The 12188-nt window shown below is 44.2% G+C and overlaps 1 protein-coding gene across 10 annotated transcripts in view; it reads right to left on the bottom strand.

Moving 5' to 3' along the window:
• Window positions 1–8573, bottom strand: part of GPATCH2L (G-patch domain containing 2 like) — a 42635-nt gene extending 34062 nt beyond the window's left edge. For 5 of the 10 annotated variants that reach the window (XM_069017934.1, XM_069017927.1, XM_069017936.1 and 2 more), the window contains exons 1-4: window positions 8505–8573; window positions 7714–8037; window positions 6934–7604; window positions 1174–1238 (exon numbers count right to left, since the gene is read on the bottom strand). In XM_069017934.1, coding sequence (XP_068874035.1) covers window positions 1174–1238; window positions 6934–7592 — 724 coding nt within the window. In that variant the 5' untranslated portion in view covers window positions 7593–7604; window positions 7714–8037; window positions 8505–8573. Of the gene's footprint in view, window positions 1–1173; window positions 1239–6933; window positions 7605–7713; window positions 8038–8259; window positions 8357–8380; window positions 8456–8504 lie in introns of those variants that run through there. The other 5 variants (XM_069017931.1, XM_069017928.1, XM_069017930.1 and 2 more) reach the window with 5 other exon arrangements.
• Between the last annotated feature and the right edge of the window lie 3615 nt (window positions 8574–12188).

The following is a 12188-nucleotide window of genomic DNA, read 5'->3' as shown; positions in this document are numbered from 1 at the left end:
TCACCACTCTGCTTCGTCATCTGATATACAAGAGCTTGCTAATTTCAGCTCCCCTGAACAGTCATCAGTAAAAAGAGAGAGCAAAAGATTCTACTTTTCTGTTGCCTTTGAAGAACCGGAGTCTGGAAACAGTTATTTTTCAGCAAAGGTCAAAGCTGATATTTGAAATCCCTACTCTTAAGGAAAGTATTATACTCACCTAAGATCACAACAGATTGGTCCTACAGCCTAAAATATGATCAGAAAACACATAAGGATGTTTGCTATCATCGTGTTGCCTCACACAGGTACCTGGGCCAGTAACAAGCTGGTGGAAGCAGCATATATTACTGAGCTACTGATGCTACTTCCTTTAGCACCCATATTCCCAGAAGAGATCTCATCCAAATTTTAGCTTGTGAAATGTGACAGAATCAGAGTGCACAGAATTGCAGGTCTCCAGGGTGACATTCCACATGCTCCAAATACAGTAGTTCTCAATGCCTATGCGCCTCCTAGAACACATTTCACACTTACTTCTGCTGTATCCCCCATCAACTGGACACTGTTCTGTTGGTTGATAAATAAAACCAGATGGCACTTCACACTCAAAACTCCTAAGAAACCATTTCTTCAACAGACATTGAAAATACCATGATCAATTAATGCACACACGAGCAAGGGAGGAACACATATTTAAAGACATAAAACCTATCATGTATTACCATCATCTTCCTAGCACAGTCTATTAGGTGACTTTTCAGTATTAAGTAACTTTTTTCCCCATCTTCTCTTCCTGCCCATAGAGAAAACAAGTAGCAGATTCAGGCACTAATGGTATGTAGGCAACACCTAAAACACCTATAGAAACAAATCATAAGCTGTGCTTTTTCCTTTGAAGAGCTCTCAAATTCCTCTTGTATGTCTGTGCCTTTCCACAGTAATAGCTTCTTATATTGCAAATATTATGGATCTGATACACAAAGTATTTCAGCAGGAAAAGTGTAGTGTTATGAAAATCATACATTTGTAGCCCTCATCTCATTTCTTAACTTCTAGCCACTCCCTCCCACTGTTTTTTCTCACCCTCTCTGTGCTCTTGCATGTCAAAGAAATGTAGATCTTCTTTACATTTGTAAAGAAAGTAAGAAACTCCCCAGCAGCACATGAGGAAAATCACAGGACACTTGTTACCTTGACGGCCTTCATCATTGGTGAACAGGCCAGTATCACTGCTGCTGCATACACTGCTGGTTTCACTGGAACAAAAACAGAGAAAAAAAACATGGTTACAATTGCAACAGGCACAAAACAAAAACCACTCTACTACAGTTTACTAGCTTCTCCAAGACCAAAGTGCTTTACATGTCTCACAAAAATTGCATTTCAGATATATGACTGGCTCTGGAACATAACTGCTTTCTACTAAAACCTACCAATGCTGCATTACTTGAAAAAGAGTAGAATCCTGTATCTAGTTTAGTTCTAAGTTATCAAGAAGTAATTAATAAAATGGCATTTGCCTCGGGTACTAGAATTAATAGCCTAACTCTGACATCATCTGGAATACTCACCAGGAAATTAAGAGCAGTTAAAAACTCTGTCCTTGGGTCACTTAACAGCTACTGAAAACCCTCTGAAGTTTTCTACTTCAGATTCCTTTCCCTCAAAAATGTTACACTGTCACACACACAGCCCCCCAGCAACTTCTATTTTATATGGAGTAAAGAGCACCTGCGACATTTACAACTCTCCAGCTAAATACCTTAGCACAGTATGACTTGCTGCTGCTGAATGCAACCTTGTTATAGCATGCTTTGCATCTGCTGAAGCAGTTAGAAATTTAATTCTTGAACAAAAGAATAAAGCTAGAAATTAATGTGTAGAAAGCCATTAATTGACTGCAAAGCTAGATGAATACTTGTAGGAGTACATGCTCATGTCAGTCCCAAGCATCTGAAGGCTTTAATGCTGACATGAAATCATCCCTTGGACACTTCAGGCAATACTTCCTCCGATTTAGCTGAGAAATTACTACGACAAGCAGAAACTACTTACTGTCTACTCCCTGAGCACTAAGACCTAGATGCGAACATCAGGTGTAAGTCAGCACTAGAATCAGGCTCCAGTCAGGGAATGTTGTTTGAAAGTATCTCTGGACGCCTCTTTTCCAAAGAAATTGGATCATACTAGAGACCAGTATCAACTGGAAACACCTTGATTTAAAAGGCTGAATGATGAGGGACCACAATCTATGTCACTCCAAAGAACTGCAGGCACAGAATAAAACCCTATTTTGTGAGCACATTATTGCTCTTAGAAAGTGCACTCTAAAGTACAGCCAAGTCAACTCATCATGCTGGATATCTAAAACTCTGCATCTTCATCACTGTCTAGAGGATGAACAATCCGTACATCATTCTCACATTTCAGCATGTAAGTTAATATCAAATTCCAAATTAATCCATTATAAAGCTTGGCCATGCATTCACCCTCCCACATATACACCACAGCAATTAAGGCCAAGGACTGAGAACCATGAATTAATCGTTTCATCCCAAGCTCTCCTAACAACTCACTCTTTGACCCTGGGCCGATCTCTTAGTGTGCCTGCTTTCCCTTTTGATAGTGTGGATAAACAATCCTCACAAGCTGCAGATGCAAGGACCAAGTAACTGCTTCATAAGGGTTTTAGCATCCTCAGAGGAAAGGGGCCCGAGAAAGAAAAAAGCATTGACGAGATTCCAGGTCATATAAATAGTAATTTAAGCAGGCTGTTGAGATGCTCTTTAGTTCCTTATAGATATGCATCACTCCAGTGCTCCACCAGACCAGGGATCTCACCCTCTTCACCACCCCTTTTACACTGCAGGGCTGAACACAAACTAGACTCCTATGCAGGCCTTTCTGCAGGTCCAGTAAGCACTGATTAATGACCTCCACTTGCAAAGGAGGCTACTTACCTTAACCATGAAATAATGAATGCTATTGATCCGACAAGCTACTGCTATAGAGTGTTATTGATCACCCAATCTTTGGTTAAAATGGTCCTCATTTAGCAATTTCACTGTCGCAAACACCTGGAGCAAAGCATGCTTATAATTAAATAGTTTCGGGGAGTTAAAGTGAGAGGTGATGGACAGAGATCTCAGGTTTCCCCCATTTATTCTTTTGCCTGAGCTATTGTTTGTGTCAGGAGGGATATTGATTTTCTATAAAAATAAGAAAACAAGAGGCACCGAGGGGCTGCAGAAGGTCAGGCTGGGCTGGAGAAGGAGGGGAAGCTGAACACTCTGTCTTTGTCATTTGCCTTCCAAGAGAGGGGATTTTTTTTTTTTTTTTTTTTTTTTTTTTTATGGAGAGATTGGCCTCCAATTCATCAGCTTAGGCAGACTCATGAATGCAACTGCAGGCTGTCATTGAAGCAGCTCCCTTCCAAAGGGTAAAGTAACTTAAGTGCACACTCAGGTTGAGTGATGGTCACATTCTCAGGCCAGAATATTGTACTGGTTTTGGCTGGCATAGAGTTAAATTTTTCTCACAGTAGCAGTATTTTTCTCACAGTAGTATGGTTCTATGTTTTGGATTTGTGATCAGTGTTGATAACACAGGGATGTTTTAGTTATTGCTGAGCAGCACTTACACAGTGCCAAGGCTGTCTCTGTTGCTCACACTGCCCTGCCAGTGAGCAGGCTGGGGGTGCACAAGAAGCTGGGAGGGTACACAGCTGGACAGCTGACCCTGACTGACCACAGTGATATCCTTCATCATATAATGCCATGCTTATCAATAAAAGCTGGGAAAAAGAAGCACGAAGCCAGGGACATTTGGAGTTGTGGTGTTTGTCTTCCCAAATAATGTTAAAAATGATGGAATTCTGCATTCCTGGAGATGGCTGAACATCTGCCTGCTGATAGGAAGTACTGAATTTTTATTTTGCTTTGCTTTGCTTGCACACATAGCTTTTGCTTTACCTACTAAACCAACTTTACCTCAAGCTTAGAGCTTTCTTACTTTTATTCCTCCATTTTCCTCCCTCATCCCTGCATGGGAGTGAGCAGGCAGCTGTGTGGAGCTGAGCTGCCTATCTGGGTTAAACCACAACAAACACATCACCATTAAGCCAGTGAAATCTCATGGCATTGGTGGGTCAGTAGAATTCCAGGTTTGAAAAAGACACATTAAGAGTTTTGGTACTTGAAAACAGGTGAGACCAACTGCGTATCTTTCACAAGTAAACACACCACTCAAAGTGATATTTTAGACAGCTCTTGTACTATGGTTTTTCTGCCCACAAACCAAACCCAGACCATTCTGGAAGTATTCAGCTTAGACCAACAAGAGAAAGAACTTCAGCACTCAATATATAATTTGCCTTTGTTTTATTATGGCTGCAGGGAATCTCAAAACATTTAGGGACAGAAAGGCATGTTACTTCTAACAGTCTTAGCAGTTAATTGTCACCCTTGTACAAATACACAAATGACTGCTTTAACTAAAACCATGTGTTTCCTCTGTTGTTTCCACAATTATTTATAGATCAGGCATTGGGTCACATAATTACCCATTTAAGAATCATCATCATTCATGTTGCTGCATATCCATCCTTCTCTCAATTTATGTTCACCTTTTGCCATGTTTGGCAAACGATTTCAAAGATTTCACTTCATGCACACTTTGAATCACAATACTGCAGCTCATCTTCCTCCAGGAAAAAACTGGGCATAGTCCCACAAACAAACTATAAAAAAAAACTATCTCCTCATTAAGAATCCATATCCAAGATTTTCTCAGTGAATGGGAGTTTATCAGCTGAATACAGTAGGTTTTTGACCTTACTTAGGACAAGAAGCCTTCTAGAAAGTAGAGAAAATACTGGATATTTCGGCATTTACAGATTCATTCCTGCATAACAAATCAAAGCAAGTGTCAGTGGAGGGGAAGAAAAAGACGGTTAAAAAAAAATCCATTCTGAATATACAACTTAGTTTGCTTGAAAACCCATTTCATTTTGTGACATTCCCTACTGCTAGAGGAGTGAACAGTAGTGGAACCAGTTCATTATGAAAGTTTTGTAAATCACCAGATCACCACAGATTGCTTCCAAGTCCCACAAACAGAATCAGTCACCTTTCTTCCCATCAGCTCTCCATACCATTTGCTCTCCTAGATATCCAATTTTCTTCTCCCTTTCTCAGGATATGCCCTTGTCATACATCTGTGCAAAGTACTTCTCTTACTGTACCAGAAAATACAGCTAGAACACAGTGGGAGTGCGGCAAACACAGTTTCACTGTGCTGCTAGCAGCAAAGTGCTATATTTAGAGCAGCAGAGACTAAAGCATGATCCTCCACTGCTGCGAGGAATACTCTGCAGTGAAGAGGGCTGTATGTATCCCTCCCTCCAACGGAGGCCCTCCCTAATGAGTCATAGCACAGATCACACATGTGGTGTTGCAGAGGTCAAATATTCCAAGTGCTAGCTTTCCAGAGAGAATCCCAAGGACTTGGCAGCAGATGGTAAGTGTCATTTGATGCATATACTTGCACAATAATTAGTCTGAGAGCAAGGGACAACTGAGACAGAACAAAGCCATCTCCCAGCATGGTCCTGAAGTAACTGTCTGGACACAGCTCTTTATTTACTCTTTCCAAGGCTGGCACAAACAAAGGCTGGATGAAAGCCTGTTGGTTTAAGTTCAAGTTTGACTTGATGGAACAGGCTCTGACCGGTGTTAAAAAAACAACTCAAGGAACACTGTCCATCACTGCCACATCTAGTAAGGGTATCTCTCAGTCCATCACCACTGACATGCAACATTCAGGAGCTACTTAGCACACTTCTTTTCCTGGACTATTAGCAAACAGCTCTGAGAAGATAAAACTGCTTTAACAACTAGTAACAAAAAGTTTCTATCCACAAGTTTCTTGTAAAGCCCCACTTCCCACCCACCTTTTACCAACAACAGCCACTCTTAAAAGAAAAAACTGACCACACTGTAACAGTTGCATGCTACAAATCACAACTGACACAGTAAAAATGCCATAGTGGTTCCATGGACCCAGGACAGTGAGGACTTACTATAACCTAAGCTTTTCACAGTGTCCCAGGAAACACCACTGAGAATTTTGCACTTCCAGCTATCATCCACAAAGCCATAAAAGTGAAGTGCCACCTGTCCACTCTGACAAACTGCAGGAGCTAGACTGTCACAACACTTAGATGAAACTAAACATATGAACAATCATACTGTATCAAAGAGTTAGACCTCATTTTAATCCCTTTTATGCAATTCTGCCACAAATTCATCAAAGTTCTCCAAAACTGGACACCAAAACATCACACTCCACTGTTTGTGCAGGCTTATACTGCAGGTAACATAAGTTCCCCTCAACCTCTTCATCATCTCACCACATTCCCCCCATAGCTAGGCTTTCAGGATCACATCAAGAGCAGAGATGTATAACTGCAAGCAAGGTCAGACTGAAGTTCACAAAGTACCTGCACAGAGGACTAGCAGTAATGATGGGAGACCTGATCTGCTGTCTATTACTACTTATACTAAATGCTGAAAACAAAAAACTGAGATCAGTTCGTATCACTCACGCAACACAAGTGCCAGCTGTGGGTTTACTCTCCAAACCATAGGCCATAAGCATGCCACGTTGTAGCTGCAAGGCCACAGACATTTCAGAGGACTCCTTGTGTAACAGGAGCCAGAAACCTACCAGCTTGCCAACTTTTCAAGGAAGCGTTCTGGGTCATCATACGGTACTGACAGAAAAGACTTGGAAAAAATCTACAGTTTAGAAGCAGCTGAGATATTTCTCATCTTCAAAAAGAGAGCAGCACTGAATAATTTTAAGAACTTCAAAAAGCACGGCACAGCATTTACAAGCAGCTGCAAGCAAGGCAGCCATCTGATTAGCACAGGGAAGAAACCGAGATCTCACCATTCCGACATGTTTTCATCTGAGCCCTGTTTCTGATCATCAGCTTCACACTCCATCCGCTCCTTCCTTCCTCCTTTGCTGAGGAAGGGCCTGTTCTCTCCTGACTCGCAAAGGCCATGACTGGAAGATGTCCAAGGGGCATTCTCTTTCCAGCGTGAAAGACGCTGTTTCTTGGCTGACTTGAACCTGCAGCCCCTCTCGTAGTTCCACTCTGACACCCTGAGCTTTTGCTGGAGACTGGCAGCCACCTCTGATGTCACGCGTTTGACTTTCCGTCGACGCCTGAGAGGTCGACAAGGTGCATTCTCTGTAAAGGAGTCTGACTCATGCCACAAGTGTTGCTTGCTCCTCAGGGTGGCACTAAGAGCAGCATGTCGTTTGACCACTGCCATGTCATCAGAGTCACTGAAATTACCCGTCAGCACCTCACGGCAATCCTTGACAGCTTCGTCCAAGCTCGACTCTGAGGCCTCGCTGTAACAGCAGGCATGCTCTGCCTGATGTGTGAAGTCTGAGCGTCGTTTACGACCTCGTCTCTTGCGAAGCTGACGCCGCTGCTGCCGTGGGCTTAGGGCCATCTCTTCCCATAGCTCATCCAGTTTGTTTTGTTCTGAAGTCTGCTCTAAAGCTGAGGCCAAGTCATGCACCAGTTCATCCATTGGCAATGCCTACTCAAAATGACAATAAACAATTAATACCAGACATAAATACTGCTACCAACACATCACTGGACTGTAATATGCTATAGCCTTTGTAACATTAACCGAGTTAGACACTTACTTTGGAGTTACCTGGGAGGACCCAATGCAGGACAACTGCCACTTCCTGGGCTAACACTCACTTCTTCTTTTTGCAAGGGTTAAATCCCTCTTCTAGCCATGGTGGCACAGATCTCGCTACTGCAGCAGCTCGGTCAAGTGCTCTGTGTCTGAAAAGGCCTTAAGGTTGCATCTTTTGTGTTGAAGTAGCATGCTCAATTACACATCCCAAAGGATATGGAAGCCTGGAGCTAGTTTTTACTAGCCGGCATCAGTAAGCCACAGAGAAGGGTTAGCCGGCTTGACGAACAGATTAAGTCTTCCAAAAAGTAGACAAGCAGCAAAGCTGGGAGTAAAAGAGATGGTAAAACAGGTAGTTTGCAAGCCAGCATCGCTTCAGGAGCAAAACAAGGCGCGCGGGACCCTGGGCTCCTTAGAACAGGGTGTAGGAGACCAAGCCCCAACTCCTACTGCCGAAAAATACCACCCCTACACCTCAGGGCTGTCAGTGTGCCAAACCCAAAGTCTTGGTCAAATCCCTCACCTCACAACACCCCCCTCTCCCTACCTGTGCCTTGCAGGGGTGGCATTTCTCTCCCCACCGGGCTCAGAAACACCCGCACCCCCATCCCGGTGAACTACCCACTGCCGCAGGCCGCCTCCCTTAGTCCTCAGCGACCCGGCCGCACCGACTCTCTCCTCTGAGAAGCCGCCGCTGCTTCTGCCCGACGCGCCCCAGTTTCACCGGGAAAACCTGCCCTCACCGCCCCGGACGCGCCGCCTCCCGCCGGGCCTCCCCACGACCCCGCTCACCGGCCAGCGCCCCGCTCCGCCAGCCCCTCGTCAGCGCCGCTTCCGGCCTCCCCGGGCCACTTCCTCCGCCCGCCCCGCCTGCGGGCGGGGCCGCCGCGCCTCCGCTGAGCCCTGACGGCCCGGCCGGGCTAGCGCCGGTCCGCCCCGCCGCCCGGCCCGCCTCGGAGCGGGGTGCCGCGGTGCTCCTTGCTTCTGTGTCTGTTTATGCTGTGCCTGGTGCCGCCAGTGGAGCCATTACAGATCCCTTACTTGCCAGCGGGGCAGCCCTTGCCATAGACGTAACCTTTAGTTGCTTGGTTATCGTATTTTATTTTTAATGTACAACAAATAAACTTGGTACCCCGACTCCTCCATTTCGTTGCTGCCACGCCGATTGTGTATATCCTAAATTAAACCTCACAGTGCTACTACCATCTTCTTAAAGCTTGCATCTCTTTTCCTATCATCCCATTTTACATATCACCAGCAGCCATCAGAATAAAGCTGGGTGTGAACCTGCCACCGGCCAATTTTGTGTAACATTCCGTTTTATTTCTCAGCTTTCATGATGCTTCTTCGGGGGGTTTTGAGTGGGGTTTTTTCATCTTTTTTGTTTTGTTTTTGGGGATTTTTTATTTTTTTTTGGCTGGGGTTTTTTGGGGGTTTTTTGTTGTTGTTTTTTGGTTTTGTTTGGTTTGCGGTTTTTTGTTAGTTGTTTTTTTGGTTTGGTTTTGGGTGGGGGCTGGGGGTGGTTTTTTTGTTTGGGTTTGGTTTGGTGTGGTTTAGTTTTGGGGGGTTGTTTTTCAGAAGAGTGTTTGGGGTTTTCTTAACGCAGGTAGCTGCTCTCACATTCAAGCCAATACTGGTTTGTTTTTCAAGTAATGTTTTACAGTGCAGCATATCAAAAGTTTTGCCAAAGTCCATATATATATATATTACGTTTGAGGTATTCACTAATTTTGCATATTTAATCAAAAGAAAGTAATCAGATGTATTTCTATGTGATTTTTTTCTCTATGCTGCTAATTGCTCACAGATCTCGTATCCTTTGTATTTTTACTTTTTCCCTCCATTTCTGTTTATTCCATCATGTTGCCAGGAACAGAAGTTACTCTGAAAGGGTGATACTTGCCAAGATCACTGCCTCCTCCCTGCTCCCACTGCACAAGACTGGCACTGTGTTTGCTCTTCCTCAGTCCTCTGGCACCCTCCCTAGTTTGTCAAGATACTCAAAAATAACTGAATCCTTGAGTTTGCCATTGATTCTTACACCCCAACAGGACAAGCTTCATTTAGCTTTGCTGAGCTTCTTCATGCTGTTTATCTAACCAGTCCTTTATGTCAGTCTGAGCTGTCATGTTAACATTTTCATTTCCTTGTAGTTCTCTATTATTTCCTTTGAAATGAAATATTAAAAGAAGAAAAGCAGTCATTAGGTAGATATTTTTTATCCCATTTCCAATAGCTGACTTGATTAAAGTTACTTTATGTGCACCAATTTGCCTGTAAAATTCTGTCCTTTTGTCTTTTTAACCCTTTCTGAGGCAGTAACTCACCTTACTTGCTAGCAGCATTTTGTTTTCCCTGCCAGTTTCCTATTTCCAATGCAGGGGTTTTCTTTTTACTCTCTGATCTGAGAGCAAATCCCTCCTAAAATCTAATCCTGTTCCACCGCTGCAATCCTTTTTCATGCTTCAGGATATAGAACAGCCACAAAATGTCTGGGTTAGAGAAAAACTCCCCTGATGGGAAGGTTATTCTGTAAACATCCACTTCAGAGCTTCTTACCCCTTCATTTGAAGCACGCTATACTGGCTGCCGTTCCAGGCAGGATAACAAACCAGACAAACAATTGTGTACAAGAAATCCTGTATCCAGATGTCCTGGGGAGATGGCAGCAGGTGCCCACTCTAATTTCTCTTATTTTCCCCTCATTTCCCAACTAGTTCTCTGCCATTTCTGTAGGTCGACAAAATGTTTTGCAACTGGTATAAGTTGTACTTCACCTGTCCATTATTTTTTTCCACATTCAACACTCAAACCCAAATTTCTGCAGATGTTGTCAGCATTTGGCCTGAGTAAAGACAACATACTGGAACACAGGGTCGGTTTTCTGTGAGAGAGATAGGGCAAAAGTAAGAGACAGGATGAAAGTGCTCTTGCAATTGCAGGAGTCCCAAGAACTAAAAGGGTGCCACAAAGGAGCACTGATGCCTATGGGGAAAAATCAGAAAATTTGGAACAGGAATTCAAGAAATATAATGAGGCAGTTGGGATAATCTGGTTTTGAGCAGTTTATGGTATTTCTGTCCAGTCTTACAAGGTTCACCCTGACATGAGTCAGCAACAGTAAATTTTAAATCCTTGCCTGCATTCAACTTCATCTCACATCCCTGGCAAATTGTTTACTCTCTGTGCACTTTGTAGGTTGCCTGAATGGGAGCTGGCCCAACTTCTCAGCACTAGTTTTGCTCATTAAATGCTCCAGGGATACAAAATTTTCAGCACTCCTATCCCAGATGGATTGTTATCCATCACTGGGCTTTTTAAGGATGGGGTTTTTTTCCTGCCCAGAGGCTGTGGTCACCTGTGCTGAATTGCTGCTGGGCCTGGAGGCAGGAGAGAGTGTGTTAGTGGTGAGGGACATTTCTGAGGCAAGCAGGAGAGGAAGCTTGGCTGGATGCTCTCAGATTGTTGTGGCAGTGCCTTGGCCCAGCTCCCTCCCAGGTGGCCAGTGGGAGCCATACAGCCCAGTAGGATGGGGAGAGCAGCAGGGTCATTGCTCTACCCCAGCAAATGCTCTGCCTAGTCCCATGGCACTTCTCAGTGAAATCTTTCAGGGGTTAAAAGGAAAAAGAGAGACAGAAAAGGGACAAGAGACAAAGGGAGGAATAAAGTCAAAAAATGTGCCGTGAAGCTTCTTGCAGCAAAATGCGGAGAAAGTCATTTCCAACTTCTTTCATCTCAGAGATGAAGCCACTAAATAAAAGGGCAGCACAGAACACAAGGGCTTTTAATCTGTCTCATCTCCTTCATAATAACTGCAAATTTTCCCTGGGCTCCTGGGAGTGAGCCTCTTTCCTCTGTCTTTGCCTTATCTCCCCCCTCCATATTTCACAGCCGGCTCGGCTCCCCTCACTCGGCTGCCCCCGGCCTAGTCTCCGAGAGGCCTGTGGGAGCCGCCAGCTCCCAGGGCCTCATTGTTCCCGGCTTGGGAGGAAGCTCAGGGAGGGAATTGAAGGCAAGTCAAAGGGAAACGGCATCATCGCTGCTTCATTAATGGGAACCTTTCAGCAGAAAACATATCAGAGCGAGGTCTTTTCAGAGGCAGTAATTAGCAATTTGGAGCCTTCCCCCCTCAGGAGATGCAGCTGCGATCTAACAAGTGGGAGCAGTGCTCGCCTCCTTTTACGTTTCATATTTATTGTTTTTCATTTTCTCCATCTTCCTTCCATTGTCCAGCCTCCTCCTCATGGCCAGATAAGGGCCCTTTATTAATCACTCTCTTTTAATTCTTCATTAATGATAATAACTTTCTCTGGTGTGCGAAGAGGAGTTAATCTTTCCTGGGTATTGAGAAAGGACAGGGTTGAAAGGGAGGGAGGGAGAGAGGGAGGGAGAAGTGCTCGGTGGACAAGGCTGTACTGCCACGCTTCCCTCCCGCCCCAACACCCGGAAGGAGTTTCTGAAGACTTTGGCTGTCAG

Source organism: Aphelocoma coerulescens, chromosome 5 (genome assembly GCF_041296385.1).
Source record: "Aphelocoma coerulescens isolate FSJ_1873_10779 chromosome 5, UR_Acoe_1.0, whole genome shotgun sequence".
Classification (NCBI taxonomy): Eukaryota; Metazoa; Chordata; class Aves; order Passeriformes; family Corvidae; genus Aphelocoma; species Aphelocoma coerulescens.
This window is presented reverse-complemented; position numbering and strand designations above follow the sequence as displayed.